General features: G+C 39.0%; 1 protein-coding gene across 43 annotated transcripts in view; it reads left to right on the top strand.

The window, feature by feature from the left end:
- Nucleotides 1-22,750, top strand: part of NCOR1 (nuclear receptor corepressor 1) — a 160,704-nt gene extending 137,954 nt beyond the window's left edge. For 15 of the 43 annotated variants that reach the window (XM_070228231.1, XM_070228233.1, XM_023653564.2 and 12 more), the window contains 11 exons: nt 2,757-2,922; nt 3,126-3,619; nt 6,142-6,270; nt 6,706-6,863; nt 7,286-7,509; nt 10,380-10,520; nt 12,286-12,428; nt 16,618-16,671; nt 17,129-17,350; nt 19,973-20,149; nt 21,653-22,750. In XM_070228231.1, coding sequence (XP_070084332.1) covers nt 2,757-2,922; nt 3,126-3,619; nt 6,142-6,270; nt 6,706-6,863; nt 7,286-7,509; nt 10,380-10,520; nt 12,286-12,428; nt 16,618-16,671; nt 17,129-17,350; nt 19,973-20,149; nt 21,653-21,840 — 2,096 coding nt within the window. In that variant the 3' untranslated portion in view covers nt 21,841-22,750. The remainder of the gene's footprint in view (nt 1-2,756; nt 2,923-3,125; nt 3,620-6,141; nt 6,271-6,705; nt 6,864-7,285; nt 7,510-10,379; nt 10,521-12,285; nt 12,429-16,617; nt 16,672-17,128; nt 17,351-19,972; nt 20,150-21,652) is intronic. The other 28 variants (XM_023653576.2, XM_070228247.1, XM_070228250.1 and 25 more) reach the window with 7 other exon arrangements.
- The last annotated feature ends 1,894 nt before the right edge of the window (nt 22,751-24,644 follow it).

Genomic DNA, 24,644 nt, shown 5'->3' on the forward strand with positions numbered 1-24,644 from the left:
GCTCAGGGCTAATCTTCCTCAACAACAACAAAAAAAGGTGAAAGCAGCCCAAGCAAAGGCTCATAGACATGGAGACATATGTGTTATTATGCTGGAGTTTAAAAGAAGAATGGAAAATATGTTTAGAAGATTGTATGGCATTTTTAATTACAAGTGAAGTGCTGCCGTTCAGTGCAGGAGGCAGGTGACATCATCAGAGGGGCATTTACACAAGAGTGGCATGAGATGGATTAGAACCCTGAAGGTGGGTATGGCCTGGTGCCCAGAGGACAGTAAGACCGTGTCAATAGATCATACGTGTTCTAATGACTCCTGAGATAGCTTGACACTGGGAATGGCCAGAAGGGAACTGCTTGGAAGAATATTGGTAAAGTGAATCAGAAGGACTTAACAATAACTAGATATGGGGAATGAGGAAGAGATGAAAAACAAGATTGGTCTGCAGTTATGATAGAGTAGGATTAGTGAAAGCAAAGAGATAATGATTTTTATTTTGGACGTACTTAATCCAATATGTCTTTGGAACATTTGTTCTTATCCATGGTATACTTGTCTTTTTATATTCTTTTTTTTAAAAGATTGGCATTTGAGCTAACAACTGTTGCAAATCTTCTTCTTTTCTTTTTTTTCTTTCTGCTTTTTCTCCCCAAATCCCCCCAGTACATAGCTATATATTTTAGTGGTGGGTCCTTCTAGTTGTGGCATGTGGGATGCCGCCTCAGCATGGCCTGATGAGCCCTGCCATGTCCATGCCCAGGATCGGAACTGGCGAAACCCTGGGCTGCTGAAGCCAAGTGTGCGAACTTAACCACTCGGCCACAGGGCCGGCCTTCTTTATATTCTGTTAATGTCAGTGAACTCAAACCTTTTACCATTTCCATACTGTCAGATATACAGATCTGGGACTTAGAAGAAAAGATTGTGCTTGGAGATGGTGACTCAGGACTCATCTGTAAGAGTTGAAACTTGGCTTGAATGAGATTTCCAAGGGGCAAGCATGTGAAGAGAGGAGTAGGTCAGTCCTTAGATGTGACTGGGAAGGATGTTGTAGATGGAGGCAAAGGGAACCAGAGACCTGGTCACAGAGGTAGGTGCAGAACCGAAGGGCCTGGTATGACAAGGTTGTCACCTTCACATGGTCATAGGAGACAGACATAGAAAAGGAGCCCAAAAGCTAGTCATCATATTTGACCTAGAAATACCGTTCTTGAAGATTTCTCTTAAACAATTAAATGGTTGCAAAGCCTAAAGACATTTAGATGTAACCTCTTGTCTATATATAATAATAAATCACTAAGTCACCATAGGAAATGCTTTAGTGAATTGTAAGGTAGCACCATAATATTGATTATATGTCAGTTGTATAAAACCATGGAAATTGGTTTAATTAAAGAAAGCTGGGGGCTGGTTCCATGGCCGAGTGGTTAAGTTTGTGTGCTCTGACTCAGCGTCCCATGGTTTTGCCGGTTCAGATCCTGGGCACGGACCTAGCACCATTCATCAGGCCATGCCGAGCTGGTGTCCCACATAACACAAACAGAAGGATCTACAACTATGTACTGGAGGGCTTTGGAGAGAAGGAGGGGGAAAAAAAATGGAGGAAGATGGGAACAGATGTTAACTCAGGGCCAGTCTTCCTCAAAAACTAAATAAATAAATAAAAAATGAAAGTTGAGTGCAAATGATACATAACTTTGGTAGGAACTATATTTTAAAAATGCTTTTGATCCTACTGATAAATAACATGCAGATTTAAGACAATTAAATATGATTTTTCTCCATCAGACATTTAAAAGGTTGATAAATATTCTGTGTTCGAGTGTTTAAAGAAACACTGCGTCTCATACACACACAGTAGCAGTGTAAATAGGGATAACCTTTTTGGAGATATAATAATTGAAATAGCAATTTCACTTCTAGGAATATCCCCCATAGAAACACTCATAGAAGCTGATGTATGGTCAAAAGGGAGAGAACTGCTGAAAAGGCTGCCCTAGTCAGTACCTGCTGTGAGAAGAGGGGTGTATGCTGAAACTGCTGCCTCCTTGAGGGCAAGGTCAAGTTAGAAAGTCCGAGTGAGGGCATAGAACCAGAAGAGGAAGAAAGTGATTAGAGAGGAAACGTGAGAATTTGAGATCTTCCAAGTGAAGTCATTTTGACCAAGTTCAAGTTGTGGCTTTGTTATGGGAGAGCTATGGTTAATAAAAATATCTCAAACATTGAAGAAGTGTAGTTAGTGGAGCTGCACTTTTGGGGAGAGCATTGTGAATGATGTCACGACAAAGAGAGCTTGCTGAGAAACAGTTGCCTGTGGAGGGCGGTAAAGGAGGAGAGCAGGAAGAACTGGCTGCATGAAACGGCCTCAGACCCTGGTGTAGCAGGAGTATGTTATTTGCATTATGATACTTAGAAGGTTGTGCTCAATTTGGTTTTGGAAATGATAAACACACCAGAGTTTGAGGAAAAGTTTGAAAGATGAACTTATCTGATCTGTGTTAGTACTTCATGGTTGATGTTTTGTTCCTCTCTGGAATCAAGATAGAAACTTATCACAAAAATGGAAATGACAGAAAATATAGCTGATGTTTTTGTTTCAAGTTACTAGTGTGGTTTTATTGCATTTTTATTGAGAAACTCTTATAGAATGTATTTCTAGAAAGACCAGGAAGTGGGATATCAAGGTTTATAACAGTCCCTAAATGTTGCTGTCTGCAGCTGCTTCCTTACGGCTTGTCTTTTTTTTTTGGTCCCCACAGGCTCAGAACAGCCCGGCCGGCCAGGCAGTCATGGATATGTTCGCTCCCCGTCCCCTTCAGTCAGAGCTCAGGAGACCATGTTGCAGCAAAGACCCAGCGTTTTCCAGGGAACCAACGGAACCAGTGTAATCACACCTTTGGATCCAAGTGCTCAGCTACGAATCATGTAAGTCTGTTGTATACATTTTGACAAAAAAAATACCAGCCTCTTGCATATACTCTTTTAAATTTGTGACTGCAATACTTTTAGTAAAGATTTTCTACCTGCTCAGCACTTTTTGTTGTTGCAGTTTTTTCTTCTGTCTCCCTACCACACCCCCCAATAAAGCGTCTCCCCTTCACAGAGTTGTGGTTTGGTTTTATTTACAGGCCACTGCCTGCTGGGGGCCCTTCTATAAGCCAAGGCCTGCCAGCCTCCCGTTACAACACTGCTGCGGATGCCCTGGCTGCTCTTGTGGATGCCGCAGCTTCTGCCCCCCAGATGGATGTTTCCAAAACAAAAGAGAGTAAGCATGAAGCTGCCAGGTTAGAAGAAAATTTGAGAAGCAGGTCAGCAGCAGTTAGTGAACAGCAGCAGCTAGAGCAGAAAACCCTGGAGGTGGAGAAGAGATCTGTTCAGTGTCTGTACACTTCTTCAGCCTTTCCAAGTGGCAAGCCCCAGCCTCATTCTTCAGTAGTTTATTCTGAGGCTGGGAAAGATAAAGGGCCTCCTCCAAAATCCAGATATGAGGAAGAGCTAAGGACCCGAGGGAAGACTACCATTACTGCAGCTAACTTCATAGACGTGATCATCACCCGGCAAATTGCCTCGGACAAGGATGCAAGGGAACGTGGCTCTCAAAGTTCAGACTCTTCTAGTAGCTGTATGTATCTCAATCTGAGTTTTGCAATGTGATATCTGAGTAAAGAATTACTTTATTCTTTAGGTAAAGCAGAACATTGTATAAAGAAAATCTTAATCTTCATAGTAAATGTAATAGAAAGGTTTTGTCGGTTAGTAGTGCAAAAATGTCTCTTCTACTATTTTTGTCATTATTTAAATATCAGAGTTTCTTAAATATACCAGGTTATTTTCCCTGAGAAACCCATGCTGTTTGTAGAGTTAAAGTTGGAAAGTAGATAGAGGGTAGAGCTTACTGACATTTTCAGGCGTCTGAAGGTGACAGATGTATCATCAGGCTCTGTGCTCCTGAAACCGAATTTCTCACGAAGTGTTTTCCAGTATGTGGTTCAGTATTTGGGCCAGTACCCCAAAGCCTCTTATATCCTTTTTCTAAGATAGAGATTTTTAAAAAGTGAGACACCTTATTTATTGGTAATTGTATTTATGTTGCACCTTCCTTGCAAGTTGGATTTTGATCAAATCTGGTTAGTCACTTGGACATTTACCCTGTATATCTGTAAGAATTCACAAATCTACAGTAAAAATGCTAGAAAAGTTACTTTAAATTTACTTTTAACTATTGCCTGAATTCTTTATAGAATTCCTGAAGGAGTAAGCAGGTATTTAAGCAAGTATCCACTAATACTTGAAGTAATTTAATCATATGTAGTCATCTCTCTGTTGTTTCCATTAATGAAATGGAGTAGAGCTGGAGATAATGAAAAAATGATTTCTTGTGCACCTGCACACAGTGTGCAATTCTTTTACCTCCATGCTTAATCATAATTTGTTTGGGTAAATATCTACCCCATTGCTGAGGTTTTTAGAGAGAAAGGGGCGGCTTGGTAGTCAGTTATGTAGACAAAAGACTTTAGCCTGGGATTATGAAAATATGCAAAACAGATATGATACATGCAGAAAATTGCTAGCTGAAGATCTGTAGTTGTACGACAAGGCCCTCTGGAGGGAAGTCACCAGCACACATGGTGAGCCAGCTTGTGGCTTAGTGGATGCTTCAGCACAGGGTTCCCTAGTCACCGGATGACACTTCTCAGTTTGCATCAGAACCAAACCTCGTTCTAGGAGTTTGACTTTCAGAAGGTCTGAAAATAGAAAGTCTGGCTTCTTTTCCCACTGTTCCTATTTCTGGGTATGGTTATCTTTTTCTTTTTTTTTTAATCACTGGGTAAATTACCTGCATGGAATCAACAGGCTCTTTGAGGTTATTTAGTGTGGTTTTCAGTTTTTCTTTTCAGAGCCTCCTTCCCCTTGAAGGTGAAACACAGTGCCTTCCCCTTACCCTTAAGGCTTCAAGAGCAGTGTGAACACAGTTTAGCATCAGACTTTCTATTGACCGTATATTGGATGTGGTAAGCAGATTTAGGATGTTGGATACATAAACAGAGATGAGTACCAGTGGGTATCAAAGTTGCAAAGTAGTATAAATTACTTTGAATATAATGATTTATTTTAGTTCCCCAAAGATAATTTTTATCCTGGTTGTCAGGTTTCTGTTCTGAGCATACTGGAACCCAGGTAACTGCAACTTCCATGACCTGATGGCGGGGTAGGAGGAAATGGCCATTCAGTTGAGTACTGGAGGAACAGGTGGTGGCCTGCTAGCAGAGTTCATTCCCACCTGCTATACCTGTGTCCATGACCCATCAACTGATCACACTCAGGTCTCTGGCAGTTTTCTGATTCTTCAGTGCAGCCTGTAAATGCAAAGAGCGCTCTAAAGTTAGAAAGTTCCTGAGCGAGAGGTGATATCTGCCTCTCCCCCTTAGTTCTGAGGCCATGGCAGGACTGTGAAAAGCTACCTACTGCATAGACCCTGTTGTCTTGGGAACTGCATCTTAGAGGGGGCCCTTCTCTAATGTGGGCATCCTCCCTTTCTCCCAACGGAGTGAATTTGCTTCCCTTCAGACATTCCTTACCATTTCTGTTTATTTGTACAATGTATCATGTTGCTAAAAAATTGTTTAGAGTAATTTTTGTCAGTACTCCAATGATTTGAGAAAATCATTATATAATGTTACTTAATCTGTAGCTTTAAAATCATCATGGTAATGAAGCAGCTTTGTAGCCTCAAAGTTTTTCTAAGAAGTGACTGTCCCACAGAACTGAAGTTATTGGAAACAATGAACTGTTGAGGATCTACGCTCTCATTTGTTTAATCTCTTCTGATGAATGTTTCCTGGTGATTTTCTTTTCCAGCTGCCAGAAGGATGTCACAAATCTGTTCTCTATTCTGCCTCACCTAAAGGTCTTAGAGCCCACAAAATTTGAGAAAATCCTGTACCCTACTGAGATTAGGAACACCGAGGAAGCACTTATGGACCTTTGATACCAGTCTTTTGGGCTTGTTTTTTGTCATTAACCTGGGGTGCCACTGAACATTCTGAGAATAAAAAATGAAAATATGCAAATAGGTTTGAAGAACTTGGACTTTTGAAACTTTTCACAGGATTAGTTTTAAAAGATTCTTTTCTTTTTTTGAAGTATCTTCTCACCGTTATGAAACACCTAGCGATGCTATTGAGGTGATAAGCCCTGCGAGCTCACCTGCACTGCCCCAGGAGAGACTGCAGGCCTGTCAGCCAGAGGTGGTGAAGGCAAACCAAACAGAAAGTATGTCTTTTTTAGCCACCAGATTACGTTTTCATATTTGCATTTATCATTTGCTTCTAATTATCTGTTCAGACCATGTTAAGAAATCTTTTGTTAGTGTTGTTTTAGAGTAACATCTAAAATTGCACTAATGCAAAATGATTTTTAAGCTTTTATTAATTACTCTTTTGTTTATATTTTAATGATATAGAAAATAGTTGATATAAATTTTGTTTGCCTACTTACGTTTTCACATTTTATTCTGTGCTATTCCTGTGAATTCTGTATTAGTATGAAGAAAAATAAGTATTTTTTCTTCCAAAGTAAGATGTGAATTCTGGTTAGAGATATGTACCACATCCCTTTCATGTGTTCCTCTGAGTTGTGTTTAATCTTTGAAAATGAGTGAAAGGCGAGGGCACCCCCGGAGTGAGACGTCTGTCTGTCCTCTATTAGATGAAGCCACCAGACAGTATGAAGGACCATTACATCACTATCGACCACAGCAGGAATCACCGTCTCCACAGCAGCAGCTGCCCCCTTCTTCACAGGCTGAGGGGGTGGGCCAAGTGCCCAGGACCCATCGACTGATCACACTTGCTGATCACATCTGTGTAAGTTTTTCATTTTTCTTATTAATTTTTCTTCTTTTGATCATGCAGAAGGCACATTTCACATAGAATCACAATAAAGGGGCCGGCCTGGTGGCGTACTCGTTAAGTTCACACGCTCTGCACCAGAGGCACAGGGTTCACCAGTTTGGATCCTGGGCGTGGACCTGTGCACTGCTTATTAAGCCATGCTGTGGCAGGCATCCCACATATAAAGTAGAGGAAGATAGGCACCAATCTTAGCTCAGGGCCGATCTTCCTCAGCAAAAAAAAGAGAAGGATTGGTGGCGAATGTTAGCTCAGGGCTAATCTTCCTCAAAAAAAAAAGCAAAAACAGGAATCACAATAAAGATGTCTCAACTTTTTTATACATTTTTTGCAAGTATTTAATGGGTTTAACCACTTCTTTCTTTTCTCATTCACAGCAAATTATCACACAAGATTTTGCTAGAAATCAAGTTTCCTCGCAGCCTCCCCAGCAGCCTCCCACTTCTACATTCCAAAATTCACCATCTGCTTTGGTGTCTACACCTGTGAGGACTAAAACATCAAATCGTTACAGCCCAGAATCCCAGTCTCAGTCTGTCCACCATCAAAGACCAGGTTCAAGGGTCTCTCCAGAAAACCTTGTAGACAAATCCAGGGGAAGGTATGGCGTTTATTTCAAACCATATGTAAATTTCACAACAGTAAAACAATTTGAATATACCTATAAGATAGGAGATTCATTTCTTATACCTAAAGTTTATGTACCTTCATTTCCTAGAAAGTGTAAATGAAAGTTTTTCCTCTGTATATTATTCTTGGAGTGTCCACAGTCTGGGCAACAGGTACTATACACTTTTGAAAGTGTATTCAAAAGTTGAATGCTATATCTGCTTGTGGGTTTGCTAAGACAGTTATGAAGAATGTGTAGTTTGGTGGTAGTATAGGGACACTTTGAGTAGTCCTTCAGAATCATAAAAATGTTTTTCTCTCTCAGTGGTTTCTGTTGGGTCAGCAATAACATATGTTTAGGAACCTGGCATTAAATAATGAAAATGAGGCCAACATAGACACCATGAGAGGAAACATTTTACCCTGTAGGGCAGGGCCATCTGGTAACGAGCTTTTCTTCTTTATCTTCTTATCCAATATTCTGTGGTTAGAGTTTTAGAAAATGGAGGCAAGGTTTTTGGTTCAGCGTGGTAGACTAAGCATTGGCACATGTTAAATTATAGTATAGCAGGGGGCCAGCCTTGTGGTGCAGCAGTTAAGTTCACATGTTCTGCTTTGGCGGCCTGGGGTTTCCCGGTTCGGATCCCAGGTGCAGACCTGCACACTGCTTGTCAAGCCATGCTGTGGCAGGCGTCCCACAGATAAAGTAGAGGAAGATGGGCACGGATGTTAGCTCAGGGCCAGTCTCCCTCAGCAAAAAGAGGAGAATTGGTAGCAGATGTTAGCTCAGGGCTAATCTTCCTCAAAAAATAAATAAAAAATTTAAAAATTACAGTAAAGCAGCATGAACATTCATAAAATTCATAAAAATGCTGAGAACAAGACTGGGATATCAGCAGGTCAAAGATGCTGGCAAATATCTGGAAGACACAGTGGAGGGATGAACCAAAGTAGTGGAAGCCATAATTCAGAGAATGATAAAGAAATTTGTAGCAGAGGTGGTTCTCCAGCCTGCCCAACAACCCCTCAAAGTTTGGAAAGAACATAAAGGAGTAAGAATAATGTATTTTAAAAGCTGAATGGTCTTCATTTACAAAAACAAAAAAACTTTATGGTAGGATTTTTTAAACATACAGAGAACAGTATAATGTTTCTGTGTATCCATTGCCCAGCTTTGGTAATCATCAGCATAGGGCCAATTCATTTTTTGAAACACTTGCCCTACCCTCAAACTGGATTATTTTGAAGCAAATCTCGGACATAATCATTTCAAGAAGCTGGATTATCTTAAGGATAAGACGAAAACACATTTACTCTCTTTTAACCAAAGAAGGAAAAGAAATTCAGTTATCAGAGAAGAACAGGAAACTATACCAGAGTATTCATTCCAGATGCAAAGCACTATGTTGCAGATTTTGAGCAATTGATGGCATTTATGAAAAGAAAATTTGACTTTTTCACTTGTAATTTCTATATCACTACACCTGTGCGTTTGAATGAGGAATTCATTTCTTTCATTGGTTTTATAGTTTAAAATGTTCACACAATCCATATGTGGTGAAACACTGTTAATTGATTTTTCAATCATTAAGCGAAACACAGAGGAGTTTTTCTGGAGTGCTGTAAATCACATAAAAATGGCTGAATATGCTATGTAAAGTTAAAATAGACAAACTAAAGATGGAAATAAGATGGGCAGGAGCAGGCCCCATGGCCAAGTGTTTAAGTTCTTGTGCTCTGCTTTGGTGGCTCAGGGTTTTGCAGGTTCGGATCCTGGGTGGACGTGGCACTGCTCATCAGGCCATGCTTAGGCGGCATCCCACATACCACAACTAGAAGGACCCACAACTAAAATGTACAGCTATGTACTGGGGGGATTTGGGGAGGAAAAGCAGAAAAAAAAGAAGATTGGCGACAGTTGTTAGCTCAGGTGCCAATCTTTAAAAAAAAAAAAAGAAAAAGAAAAAATGGGCAACAACATAGAGAAAGTAGTCAAGTTCATCTTTCATGGAAGGGAGTTGATAGGTACTGTTTCAAGTTTGATAAATCAAGAAAGGTATAAGCTTATTTAGAGTTTTAGAGGTGACCACCAAAGAACTAAAAGAAAGATGGTCAAAAATGGCCACTAAGAGTTGGATGGCATTGAGAAAGGAAATAACAAATTGTATATATATAATAATGTATTGGTACATGTACATATGTATATATAATTATATATTTAAATATATATATAACAGTAATAAAAGCAAACATTAATGGTCACAGGTGGCTCTTAATATGTATAATCACTAAACCAAAAACTTTCTTGGTCTAAACAGTGTCTCAGTTATCCTTACCAACATGGTATCCAGAGGAAAAACATTAAATTGCAGAGAACTGCTCAGCCCTAAAATAGTAGAACTAGACCTTTTCTTGACTCACCTGACACACTCCTTAGGTTTCAGTTTAGTACTCAAGTCCTTTATTTTCTGACCAAATAGGGAAAGACCTGGTAAGTCAAGGCTCAAAATCAGCAGTAAAACCCTTGAGGGCTCACCAGAGTAGCTGGCCAAGGGTAGGATGGGGTCTGATGCTGAAGCACACAATGGCCTCCCGATGGAGCCTCAGCTGCGGCCTGTCCTGTGGCGCTATTTGTGACGCAACTCCCAAATCCGCTGGGCATGCATGGATGAAGCAGCAGAAACAGACTTTTTTTGGTAACTAGGTATACAGTGAATACCTGAGGCAACTTTCTCAATGATAGACATTGCCAACTTTTGTGCCTTCTCCTGAAGGAAGTAATGAGTTAACCGGTTTCTGTTTAGAATAGCCATAGGTGAGCCCTAGGAGCACAATCTAATATTTCATGTGTTACAATATTAGGCCTGGAAAATCCCCAGAGAGGAGTCATGTGTCTTCAGAGCCCTACGAGCCCATCTCCCCACCGCAGGTTCCAGTTGGGCATGAGAAACAGGACAGCATGCTGCTTCTGTCGCAGAGAGGAGCGGAGCCTGCAGAGCAGAGGTGAGGAGTGGGTGCCCTTCCTAGCTGACAGCTCCCAGTTATGAGTGTGTGTGTTGTTTTTCTTATATCAGTGCCTTTTTTCTCTTTTGGATTATATGTCAGGATAGGACTCTCAGAGGATCATTTAGTCTCTGTTTTCATAGTGATCTAATGCTAGTGGATTTTCATGAAAAAATTATAATATTTAAATAGATTATACAAGACAATTGTTCATTATTCCTCTTGAAATTACATCCTTCTAGACCTTTTTTAAAGACCTTTTTTCTCTGTGTGGTCACACATTGCTCCTGTCCCTATGAGTGCTCATCATATGCCAAGCACTGAGGACTATATGTGGAAGGAAAGTAACAGTGAGCACCTGTGCTGAGCTGCTTTACATATTTTTCTTACTTGTTTCTAATCCTAACCCAACTCTGTGCATAATTAGATTTTTATTCCCATTTAGATTAGACACCTTTGATTTGGCATCTGGTCCCCTTCCATCAGAGTGATTTCTCTAAAACTTACGTTAGAGTCAAGCACTGTCATTAGCATGGCGTTTGAGTTCCTTTATCACCAGGTTCATGCTGCTTATCTCATTTCCTGCCACTTCACCCTTATCCTTCATTTTCTGTCCAGATCACATTGTTTATTGTTCCCTGAGTTCCTCTCAGTTCATACGTATGTTGTTTTCTTGGTGTGGAACACCCTCCCATGATGCTCTGAGATGTGAATACATGATTTGCCCACGGTCAAATAAAAAGGGAGAGTCCAGCTTTAAACCAAGATCTGTCTCACTCCACATTGTTAGTGCATTTCTTACAATGTGTTGTAAGTTATTTACTTATTGTATATATTTATAGGCAACCAAATAGATGTTGGTACCTTTCAATCAAATAGGAAGAAAATCCAGTTTTGGAAAGGGAATGATATCAAATGTAACTATACATTACACGTTTTCCCCTAAGTCTGTGATTCTTTTGAGGACAGGGATCACAATTTATTCATTTTTCTGTTTGTTACCTTATTTATCTTACTTGGCTTATAGTAGGTGTTCTCATGTTTGAATGACGAATAAATGAATCCACATGATGAGATTATCAGTAGCCTTCTCTGTTCTCCATTTCATCTCCAGCTCTAGGTAGATCCTTGGTGGTCTTGAGGAAACTTTTTAAAAAATGTGTTAGTATAGGTAGCTGCCAATGAAATATGAAACCCTTTACGTGAAACTCATTTCATCTGGTAGGAGGCTTGAAATAAGTTTAACAAATAGGCAGTTTTATTTCTATACTGTAGCTGTTTTGTTCAAGTCCAACTGTCGATTGCTTTGGTGTGAGCTCTTGCTATCTTATAGGCAAATGTACTATTAGTTATAATTTTCTTGAACTTAAATGTAATTCTGCTTGTAGTTCCCAGTTTATGTGATAGCCATAAATATATCAGTGTTTGTGCTGTTAAGCAGACAGCATCATAATAAGCTGTTTCTGAGTTTTCCTGTTAATATCCATTGGCTGCTTATTCTTTGTTAAGAATCTCTGTTTTAGATTATCCCCCTTCCAGTCCTTATTTTATGGTTTCATCTTTGAGTGTTCTTTGACTATGTCCTCAAATATGACATAGTAACTGGCTTATGATCACATATTGCTCCTTACAGTTATAACCACAAACACAAGTTTGGGGAGGTGGTAGTGTTCCCAAATACCCTATCACCGTTGTTATAATTGATAGAAAAGTCCCCAAGGTTAGGAGTACGTGATGATAACAGACATAACTGTGTTCCTAACAGGAATGATTCCCGCTCACCAGGGGGTATAAGCTACTTGCCTTCATTCTTCACCAAGCTTGAAAACACGTCACCCATGGTTAAATCAAAGAAGCAGGAGATTTTTCGTAAGTTGAACTCCTCTGGTGGAGGTGACTCTGATATGGGTAAGTGGGATTTCTTTCATGAACCCCAAATAAAATGTGCATTAATAATGATATCTCCAATGTTGCCTCTCGTGTAATCATTGAGTTTGAAGGCTCTTATAGGCATCTGTCTAACGACATCTGATCCTAAAGTTCCTTCTCATGTCTGCCAGAACGTGATTTCCTATTAGTGAGCAAGAACTTGCTACCTCCTGAAGCTGTCCACTTTCTCTTTGAACAAATGCTAAGTCTAGGAAACTTTCTTCTTATGTGGGGCTAGATTAGCTCTCCTAGTTTTTTACCCACTGGTCTTCATTTTATCCATTTGGGCTGTCTCCACATGACTTCTCTTCAGGGATTTGAAGACAGGTCATTTGAGTCTTATCTCTATAAACATCCCCAGTTTCATCAGTTTTTCATCATATGGCCTGGTGCCGAGTATTCTTACCATCTGTTGCTGTCCACTAAAAACATTTTATTTAGCTTAGCCTTTCAGTACGTCCTGAGTAGTGTGGTATGATCTATCCTAAATTTCTCATTATTAAGGGAGCCTAAGGGTATATTAGGGTTCTTTGGCAACCTAACACTCTTAAGTTATAGTGCACTTAGTATCAATATAAATATCAAGGTCTTTTTTGATGTGCGGCTGTTGGTCCATCCCTTTCCCTTGCTGTACTTTTGTATTACTAGTGCCGTGTATAGGATGAGGCAGTCTGTGCTTCCACCATTCCAACTACTTTTTCTATCCTGCCAGTGTCTTTCTGGATCTGTTTGGTCATCCAGCATTCACCTGCAAATCTGATAAACCCACCATCTAAAAATATAATGACATCAATAATAATGGTAGCAAACAGTTAAATATATAGCACTTACTATGCGTTAGGCACAACAGCCTTACATGCTACCTATTATAATTATCTCCATTTTTTGGATGAGGAAACTGAGACTCAGGTTTTTAATAACTGGTGCAAGTTACATAATTAGTAAGTAATGGGCTGTGGTTCAAACTCAGGCATTCCAACTCCAGAGCCCATGCTTCTAATGATGTACTAACTATATTCTAACAGTTCTGTACCTATGGCATCATTACCCAGATTGCTGGTAAATATCCAGTAGGATAAAGCTCTGTGGCATCCAAACCTTTCTTCTGGGTTGATATGCATGTGCATTAATTGGAACCTTCTCACATTATTATTCAGCACACTCACTGAGACCATCACCCTGTCCTTACTTAGCCATCTTTTCCTCGAGTATATCCGGTGGTACAGAGACTTTGTTGGATGCCTTGCAGAAATCTAGGCAGACACAGTACTATATTTCTGTGATCTACAATCTACTAATCTCTTGGCCCTTTCAAAAGAAAGGAAATTGTGGGTTAGGAACTATAAACAGCCAGGTGGATGTGTGTGGATCTGTCACACTTTGTGATTAATAAAGGTTAAACGTCAAAGAGAAAAAAGGATGAGCCCACTGTCAATTATTGTTTGTGGACTTATGCTAGCTCTTAATTACTAGATTCTCTTTAAGTGGTTACAGACCATCTAAAAGATATTTTAGAATGTTGACCAGAATTGCTGTCAGGCTTACAGATATTCTTTCTTCTTTTTTAAAATAGTATCATTACATTTTTCTGTCTCCAGTCTTCAGTGGTTTCATCTGTTATTTACAGCTTCTCAAATGTCACCAACAAAAATGTAGTGCTCTCATGTTTAGATTCTTTCAGAACCTAGAAATGGATGTGTCAGAGCATGGAGACAGAGGTTTTAGAGCAGCCAGTTGTTTCACCTTTGTGTGGTTTACACTCATCCTCTCTAGTCTCTGCTTTGCCATTTTAGTGGGAAAAAAATTCTTGACAGGTAAATGCCACATATGAATTGAAGAAGCCTACTTTATAGTTTTCTTCTTTTTTCTAATGTTTTCCATTATCCTCAGGCAGCAGCTCTCTCATTCATTAAATCACAATCATTTATTGAGCAGGGTACTATGTTGCTTGCTTTTAGAGTGACAGATGGTCTCTACTCTCTGAAAATGTATAATGAAACACGTACCTAACTTTAATAGAAGATAAAATTTATTAACGTCTTAAGGCAGGTACTAACAAAATTGCTTTAGTCTGGGATTTATTTTGATTGCAAGAACTCTTTGATTGTGGAAGGGGACAATTAAGGAATTAAGTAATAAGTGGGCTCATGGGACCTGAGGGCACATTCAGTGCTCACGGGGAAGTAGAACTGAGAAATCAAAGCCATCGGCCACCAGGACAGCTTCACTTCAACTCATGTCTCTCAATTCAGTGTTCCCACCAAGGACATCAGTGACTTTATTCTTCAAAGACTTTAACACTTGAAAACTTTATTTGTTCTCTCTGCAGCTGTTGACACTAGTTGAACCACTTTGCTCTTCCAGAAATATTTGCCTCTCTTCGCTTTCAGATACTACTTTCTCCTCTTTTTTTTTTCTTTACTTCTTTGGCCATTTCTTATCCTTAAGGCACGGTCTTGCTTTGCCTGGCCCTTGAATGTTGGTTTTCCCAGTTTTCTCCTCATGCACTATAATCTCTGAGTCATTTCATCCACTCTGGGGGTTTAAACTGTGAAAATTCCCACTTATATCTGGAGTTCAACTTTTCTACTAACATCTGCTTTGGTATCTTTGCAGACCTCATTTCTTCTTGAATATCTTACTAGCCCCTTAAATGTCTAAAATTCAATTAACATTCTGCCCCTTCACACAGAAAAATCTGTTCCTCCTCCTTCCCTACCACGTTTACCTTTATGTGGCTCCACTAATTATCTTCTTGGCAAATCTTCTCTCCCTCATTCTTCACCTCCTGGTGGTGCTGCCTCCTCCTGTGAAGTCTGCTTCCTAAACAGCTCTCAAATATCTATCTTCTTTTCCCCTCATTTCTGAGTAATTATCATGTTCTTTCAGTTTGCCCATCTGTTTTAAACCAGAGGTCCTTCAACTTCAATATCCATCCATCTCCAGGAATGCTTGTTAAATATATGAATCACAGGGCCCCAGGAATCTAGGAAATTGGTACTTTTACTAAGCTGCCCAGTGAATCAGATTTGATGGCCTTAGAAAGTACCACACTGAACGATAAGCTTCATAGGTAGAGGAAGGAGTGCACTGTAAGGACAGTATCTTGGTATTATCCTTGGTTGAACTATATGAAATTGTGTGTGTGTCTGACCATTTTTGATCAAAGAGGTGATTTTATTATGATTCACCCAAATAATTGCTCAATAAATATTTGTAAAATGAATGAATCTTATTCCATGAACTTTTTGATAACTACAAGGCTGTATTTATCATTTTGTGTTATTTCAGGTTCAGTTTATTTATCATAAATGTTACCTGACCCATACGTAAGGAGACTGTCAACCGCAGTCACTGTTTTATAGTTTTTCCTGGAGATTTTTCTCCTTTTCCTCTTGCCAGTTTAAAGTTCCCCTGATCAAGAAAGTTGGCTTCTAGGCACATGTACTCCCCATCTTCACAGATGGCTCTCACCCCTAGGTAAAAGTCCATTCTTCTGCAGTCTCATCCCAAACCCCGCGTTCTCCACATTCTCTGGGACATCATTTGTCCACCCACTTACTTCCTATGTTCTTTCTCTTTCAAATTCTCAGCATCAAGTTGGAAGCTGTGATGAAAATACCATTTCTGTTCCCAAATTCCTTCTATTTCTGGCCCAGTCCTTTATAGGTAGTTGCCAGATTGTCTCAGCTATTGTCATTCAAACCATGCAAATTACAAATTGCACAATTAGCAGGAATGAAAAAATCAACAGACAGAATCTTTGTCTCATCTGGGAATGTAAGAAGTTTCCAGTCAACCATGTTAGGGAAAGACTTGGTCATTTTCATCCTACACATTGAGGTGTCTTTCCCCTGGATCTCGTCTCCCTAGCAAGCCTGGATTCCTGTTCTGAGAGCAGTTTTTTCTCCAGCAATGCAAAGTTTCGTTCCCACCTTGGGCTTATATTACACCTGTTCTGATTTTCCTACCTCACCCAATTTTCTATGTCCTCATTTCCTTTTTTAAAAACATAATTATTTCTTTTACTTTATCTTCATTTAACAAGTGAAAAATAAGGTTCCCATCATGGAAAATGGTTAATTTTATTGTAGAATTATTTTTGAGGCTTTATCTCTTTGCTGTATATGATTATCACATCTCAATTAACTTGAATGTCTGTTTACAGCAGCTGCTCAGCCAGGAACTGAGATCTTTAATTTGCCAGCAGTCACTACCTCAGGTAAGATTCAAATATATTATTTGTCATTATGAAATTGGTATGGTAGCAGTCCAACCAATTGTATTAAGTATGGACTGCATAGCAGGGGACTGCTCCAGTATGCAAAAATGAATAATAGTGCCTAATTTACTCAGAGAGGAGATAGTCAAGAGCAATAAAAAGTGAACTGAGGTTCAATAAATACTTGTTGAAAAGATGAAGAATGTAGAAACTGGGGAACTGAAACGAGAAGAAAACGGTTGAGTAACTTTAACACAAGTGGGGAACTGATTCATTTAGCAAAGAAAAATAAAGTTCCTAGAATTATTATTTTGATTTAGATGGCCATGGGTTTTCAGGCAACTTGGCAGGTGCTGTGTGGACGCAATGGTCTGAAGGACTGTAGGCAGTCTGTTCCCTTCTGTTTCCTGATCTGCCTCTCAGAAACAAGCAGAAATGTTATGGTTGTCTCTTTTAGGCTCAGTTAGCTCTAGAGGTCATTCTTTTGCTGATCCTGCCAGTAATCTCGGTCTAGAAGACATTATCAGGAAGGCCCTCATGGGAAGCTTTGATGACAAAGTTGAGGATCACGGAGTTGTCCTGTCCCAAACAGTGGGAGTAGTGCCTGGTGGTGCCAACACTTCGGTTGTGACCAGTGGTGAGACACGGAGAGAGGAGGGGGACCCATCACCTCATTCAGGTAAAGTTTTCATTTTAGTGCTCTTCTGCTGCCTTTCCCAAGAAAAAGCCAATTTACTTCCCAAGTTCTAATGTGTCACTCACAGATTTCATTTATGTGCTCAGAGTCACCTCTGAGGGTTTCAGTTACTTTAAAAAAAAAAAAATTTTTTTTTACTTGCTTAGATGTTTTAGTAACATGAACAGAAATTAAAAAGGATGAAAATTTTTACCCAGAATGTCAGCCTTCAGCATATTAGCAGCTAAGTCCTTAGCTGTATGCATACATTGTAACTGTAATACAAGTGCAATTCTGCTTTTGAATAAAAGTGACTTTCTGTTGTAATAAAATTGATTATACTGAGCCTTCAGTATAAAAGAATTTTAAGCCATAGAAAGAGTAAGGAAAAAAAAACCTTCAGATCAAATCATCCAGAAAGCTAGTGTCGTTTGATAATCATCATTCCAGACATGACAGATATTAGAATGAGCTCATTTTATACATGCTGTTAAAGCCTTGCTGCACACAAAAAACCATGATTTAAGCTTTTAATGTTTAACTATAACCTTTTTTCTTAATCTTTTGCAAACTCTTATGCTTAAAAAATTACCTGAAAGTCAGCAGTATTTCAGGTTTAGTTTAGGTTTATTTTCCTCCGCTATTGTCAAGTAAAAGGTCTCACTAAAGTTAAGAAAAAGATTAATTAGATGTTTTTATTTATTTTTACATATATATTAATTTTAGGACAATATGAATTCTCTTCCTGCTCTGAAAGATGAGCATTTGTTTTCAAATGAGCAGAGAGCTCTTACCTTCTGGTTTTTATTGCTTTTAAGTGTGTTTGTGTGTATTTTAAGGTTATAATATTGGTGACTTTTACACAATTAGAATTATCCTGGTTGTATAATCTTTTTATTATGGCATTTCTTTTTGGTAAGGTTTTCACATTCCATTTTCTCACAAAGGGTGCTATATTTCAAGATCTTTCATGCTCAAGAATGTCTTTTTGTTGCCTTTATATTTGAATGACAGGTTATAATATTCTTAACACATACTTTTCTCAAAACACCCTGTAGACAACTATTACAACTTTTTCTGGCATTCATTGTTGTATAATAAGGCCAGATGTTGCCTCCGTTTTGACAGGTGACAATTTATCTGCCTTAAGAATCCTTTTTTCCTCAATTTCAGTAAATTAACCGTTAAGTATGTGTTAGTATTCATCATTCTGTATCAGATTTTCCTGATCACACAGGGCATTTGCATCTGCAGGTTGATCTCTACACTTAGCAAAATGTCCTATTAAATGTTCCTCTTAGTTATTTTCTGTTTCTTTTGTTGGGTTCTCCATTTCAGAAACACAATTATCTTTTTGCTACACAGTCTTTCTCCTCCATATGTTACCTTCTAATTATGTTAGTCATCTTGATCTTTGTTTCTTATACTGGATCTTAGATTTTTCCTTTGTCCTAATAATTCCCTTTTCCTTATGTCTATTCTGATCCTTGCTTAATGTTATTTCCTAAGCCTTTTCATCATTCTTTTTGGTTATCTCTTCCGTCACTTACTTTTGTAGACTGGCTTCCTTTATTTTGAAGTTTTCTTTCAGTATATAAAGCACCTTTTCCACTTGTTGTTTCTATTATATTCTCTTCCTTATCATCAAGGACTTGCACTTCTCTTTCCAGATAGTTCAAGGGGTAGAAGTTGCTTTATGCCCCTTTTTTTTGGTACCCTGAAGGATTTGGGGCAGGGTGATTTTGTTCTGCTGGGGCTGAGGAAAACGTTTGCTGGTGACCCGACTCTGATCTCTTTTGAGATGTTTTTAATGTTTTGTTCTAGAGCCCACTCAAGGGCATTCCTCGTTGGTGAGGTCACCAACTAAACCGAGCCTGGAAAAACAGAAAGGGCCACCAAAATTTGGCAAGCTTCTGCTGAGGCCCAGTAGAGCTATCAAGGGGCTTCTGCTCTACACTCTCTTCCTCTGACTTACTGTTTCCTTGGGGTGGTGTATTAACTACTCTGTTTGCCTCTCTCTCAGTCAGTGGTGGAGGAGGTAGGTAGTGAGGACTTAAGATTTTTGTCAACCTGCTTTAATTTCCTTAGCAGTTTCTATGCTCCGAGGCCAGAAAAGAAACGATGTTCCAGAAATTTTAGTTCCTTGGCTACATGTTTTAAGTTTATGGAGTGAGAACACACCCTTTTTGTTTTAGTTGCTACAAGAAAATTCTGGCTTTCTTTTTTTTTTTTTTTTTTTTTTTAAGATTTTATTTTTTCCTTTTTCTCCCCAAAGCCCCCCAGTACATAGTTGTGTATTCTTCGTTGTGGGTTCTTCTAGCTGTGGCATGTGGGACGCTGCCTCAGCGTGGTCTGATGAGCAGTGCCATGTCCTCGCCCAGGATTCGAACCAACGAAACACTGGGCCGCCTAGCAGCGGAGCGCGCGAACTTAACCACTCGGCCACGGGGCCAGCCCCTCTGGCTTTCTTTTAATTATATTTTTACTTCATTCGATACTAAGATCTGGATTCTTCATGCTACCATTCTGCTTTTTTCACTCAGCATCATATAATCATCATCATTTTGATATGTCTTTAAGTTGAGAACATTATTATATATCAGTATTAATTTATTTCACTTTTAGGAGTTTGCAAACCAAAGCTGATCAGCAAGTCAAACAGCAGGAAATCTAAATCTCCTATCCCTGGGCAAGGCTACTTAGGAACTGAACGGCCCTCTTCAGTCTCCTCTGTCCATTCAGAAGGGGATTACCACAGGCAGACGCCAGGCTGGGCCTGGGAAGATCGGCCCTCTTCAACAGGTGAGGAACCTACTGCTAGAAAATGAGTCTTAAAGCAATTTATGTCAATGCCTTGGTTAGTACTTCTTCTAAAATCAGAAACGTTGTTTTTTGAAAGCTATATTTCTATTACTTTATCATTGATAGATTCCACTTTCCAGAATAGAAATTGCGTGCATAAAATCTTAAAAATATTAAGAATGCAAGGTCTGATTACTATGAACAAAAGAAAAGCTATGAAAAAATCTCTTACCCATTTCCCTCATTTCTCTATTATGCTGGTAGCCAACATCTGCTTTGTTTGCAAAGCAAGTTAAGTTCTTTCATGAACTACCTGATGTAAAGTGCCACTCCCAAGATAGCCTCCTGTTCAGCCTTTCATACAGATATTCTTAGAGAAGGTTCTTGGGGAAATAATAACAAATCTAAGTCAGAAATGGGAAGAATAGTTTAAAAAGCCATTATCTCTCTGTAGGCTACACTATGTATAAATTGATGAAAAATAATACTCTAAGATATTTATTAATGGTTTCTATTTTGTGCCTGTTTGTAAGCTTTTTTCCCCCCCAGTTAATAACCTTGATAATGGTAGTCTTGAAAAGGAACAGACTTTTTTTTTTTTTTAATCAAACTGGGATATTTGCTGTGGATTTAAGGGTTTCAGAGAATTATAAACTGTCCTTTTCTTACAGGTTAAATACACATATATGTCACTGAGAAAAATCTGAAATGTGCCCTCCCCCTTAAGATATATATAAATTTCATATGGATATTATATCAGCATAATTTAAGGCTTTTGCTTTATAAAATTCTCACACCACGTGCAAAAATGGTTGTGTACTAATTTGAAAACTTCTAGCCTAGCCCAGTGATCGTTTGTGCTCACATCTCTTAGGGAAGGAATATTAAACCATTCATGAAATTAATTACTTGATGAAATATTTTCTGTTTCGAGAATTTAAGCTGTAGGAGGCTTTCTGGGGACAATGAAACAATCTAGAAACTGGCAGAAGGTAGCAGTGCTATCGTCAGGGTTATGTATTCCTCTTCGAAGTCTTGTACATTGTAAATCTGCCCCTCGCCCTGTGACATCCCTGGGCACCTGTCATCCTCCTCATGCTCTGAGAATCGTGCCCCTACATTTGTCTTTAAGGACCAGTAAGCTCTTGGTGTAATCAGACTCAGCCAGAGCTAAACAGCCAGTAGTTCTACTTGGATCCCCCACGGAAACACCTAGTTCTAGACTTAACTAAAAACCCAGCCCAAAGCTTTCACTTCTGGGCTCAGCAGCCTTCATCTCATTGTGCTTACTGCTGTCAATCATCCTTTCTAGACTGACTGCTGTTATTTATCACTGGCTACAATCTAAGTGGTGGAACCTTGGCCCTTCCATGTTGTTTCACTTTGCTCTTAGTGTAACAAGACCATTTTACTAGAATAATCCTGTCCTCCTCCATCCTATGAAAGTTGGATGAAACAGCAACTATGCTGTTAAGAATGAAAACCTAATTTTTCTTTTGTCAGGCTCAACTCAGTTTCCTTATAACCCTCTGACTATGCGGATGCTCAGCAGCACGCCACCAACACCGATCGCGTGTGCGCCCTCTTCTGTGAGCCAAGCAGCTCCTCACCAACAGAACAGGCTCTGGGAACGAGAGCCTGCCCCGCTGCTCTCAGCACAGTACGAGACGCTGTCGGATAGTGATGACTGAACTGCTCAGAGAAGGAATCTTGGCGGGGCCAGGGTGTGGGGGGGGATCTCTAGTTTTTGGTGATTTTATTTTTAATTGCAGGTCAAAAACCTGCCCTCCTATGACTTGTGCCCAGAGACTTTTCAGGAGAGCCTGGACCATGGATGATGAAGAAATGATGGAAATTTATTTGGAGAGTCAAATGGGGGGGAACTGCCTTTGATACAGGCAGTTCAGCAAATTATAATAATAGTGGAGGGTTGAAATGTAGAGTTTTTAAAAAGTGGACAATTCCTGTTCTTACATCTGTTTGTAAAAAAAAGAACAAAAAACATAATGTCTTTAAATCACTCTTCTGTAAATAGATTATCTTTTTGCAGTGTTTCCCCATGCTGTAGTATCTGGTGTACTTATATTCAAATCAGCGCATCAACTTTGGGGGTAATTTTTAAAAATCTTTTTCATCTATCTTTTTAACCCTTGCCTTCTAAACAACCTCATACAGCCCAGTTACAAAACGTTGGCTGTCACGGGCATTGTACTTTTATCCAGTTTTGTCTCTTCTAAATTCAGATTCCCAGTGATGTTTAAAATCTTGTGGAAATATTTAGATTTTTTAACACAGACCCTGTCATAAAATCTGTACATTAACATATTACGGTCAAAAGGTAGGAGACACAAAATTCTGCCATTTTGTAAATTTCCAATGCAGGCTTTAATTTTTTTTTTTTTAATTAGTAGCACTGAAAAAATATTACTGCATGGGTATGTTATAGTTCAGGTTTTAAAGTTTTAAAGGCTTATTTGAGCATACCTCACTGTTATGCACACTGGTAATTTGACCATGCCCCGAAGTATTCTTTTTCCTCCTGCATTTGATGCAGCCCAACAAAGCTTTTGTTTTGAAATAAATTTGACTACCCTGTCCATAGCTACAGTAGATTATTTGTGATGAAGGCTCTTGGCGTCTCAGATCTCAAAGGAAAAACTTACACTTTTCTTCAGTTTGATACATATTATTGATTGAGTTAGAAGATGATGATCCGTGTAGAATCTAGTCCTTCAGATTTGCTTTGTGCTGCATATCCTGAACTCTCATGGTGACCACATGGTCCTTTCCCCTTCCCTGCGTGCTAGTGATTTACTCACTTTGATTCCTTGTGGGCAAGAGTTTACTGCTGAATGTTTTCATTTCACTGAATCTCAAGGAGCAAATAATTTAAAAGACGGAATTTTAAACTAATTATGGTACTAGAGGGTCAGTTTAAACTTTCATTAATAATTGCTTGTTGAATTTTTAGATTTTTTTTATACAACTTAAGCATAGATAGCATTGAAGCATCCTTCGTATAGATACTAAGCATACAGATAACGGTTTCGGGAGAATGCCACTGATGATTAGAAACAGGAGAAATAGAGATCTCTCAGGATGATAAAAATTACCGCTTTGCAGACTTTAAGTAGACCTAAACTTTTTAACAAAAGTACTCAAGCCTCTAAAGAAAGCAGGTCTCTGATAACCACTGACTGAGTGCCTCTTTTGTAATGAGTATTTCATATGCGTGATTGAGACCCTCACATCATCCTGTGGCAGTGGTATCTAATCTTTATTTTATAGATGAGGACACAAGCTCAGTAGTTTGCCCATCAAGTTAAATAAGCGACAAAGATAGGCCATAAACCCATGTTTGTCTGAAGTTAAAGCCTTCACTCCTATTACTATCCCACTCTTGTAGACTTGAGGTCCTCAAAATAAACTTTAGATCAGGTTTAGCAATCTGATTTCTACTACTTGGAAAGTTGGTATCACTTTATTATAAATTTATGTACATATACATAAAATTTTAATGTGAATGAAAACTAAATGTTCTACTTAACATTTTTCTGCTGAAATTTTTTTTAGGTACTGGTAATATTTTAGACTTCGTTGATAATTTATGTTGCCAACTGACCCAAAAGAGATTGATGGTATTTTTCTATGACCCCGAGGCTCTTGAACTATTTCAAGTCAGAAGAGTTCCTGAGAACACTCAGATCAGAGCCTAACTTGTCGTTTCTGTAGTTCCAATTGAGGACCCCAAAGTGAGCAGCTATTAACCACTCACCCTATCCTCATCACCATGCATGTTTGTTTTACTACATTTACCATCACCTGGAGAAGAGATTTCAGAATGGGAGATAAAATCCAATATCATTTCTTAGTTAAGAACAACGACAGGACAGAATTTTTGTATGGCTTACCTATGGAGCAAACCGTCTTGGGAGGGGGTGGAGGGCCACCTTAGCATGACTGATGGCAAGCACAGCGCTTTGAGAGACTGATGATTTGCAGAAGTGAACTGTAAACAAAGGCGTAGCACTCTGCAGGCTGCGATCTCAGCGTTCTGAAGCTACACATCCTTACGCATGATTTTTTAGCACCCCAAACTAAATTAAGGTCTTCCTAATACTATTCATAGAAGTATGATTAGAAGTTTCATAATGCTTTTACTTTGGTATGCTGAGTGATTTTATTTTTAAAATATTTATGCCCTGAAAACCCCAGTGAACAGTTCAAAAGTTTAAAGTACACTATTTTTAACAATTCACTTTTGAATTCAGACCAGTCAGTAAAAGAGTCAGTCTTCCTCCTGCTTTGCTTTGCTACCTTTTTACAACAGTGCAATGAACTGTAATGAAAAACATGAAGAGAGACTGCCTCTCACACCCACATGCAGAGACGGTTTCTCTGAAAACTACAATTTTTCCAGCACCAGGACCATGAGCTGAATCATTGTAGAGGGTCAAAAATTCTTAAATAAAACCTGGAATGAAAATCTAACTTT

The sequence above is a fragment of the Equus caballus genome, chromosome 11 (genome assembly GCF_041296265.1).
Source record: "Equus caballus isolate H_3958 breed thoroughbred chromosome 11, TB-T2T, whole genome shotgun sequence".
Lineage (NCBI taxonomy): Eukaryota > Metazoa > Chordata > Mammalia > Perissodactyla > Equidae > Equus > Equus caballus.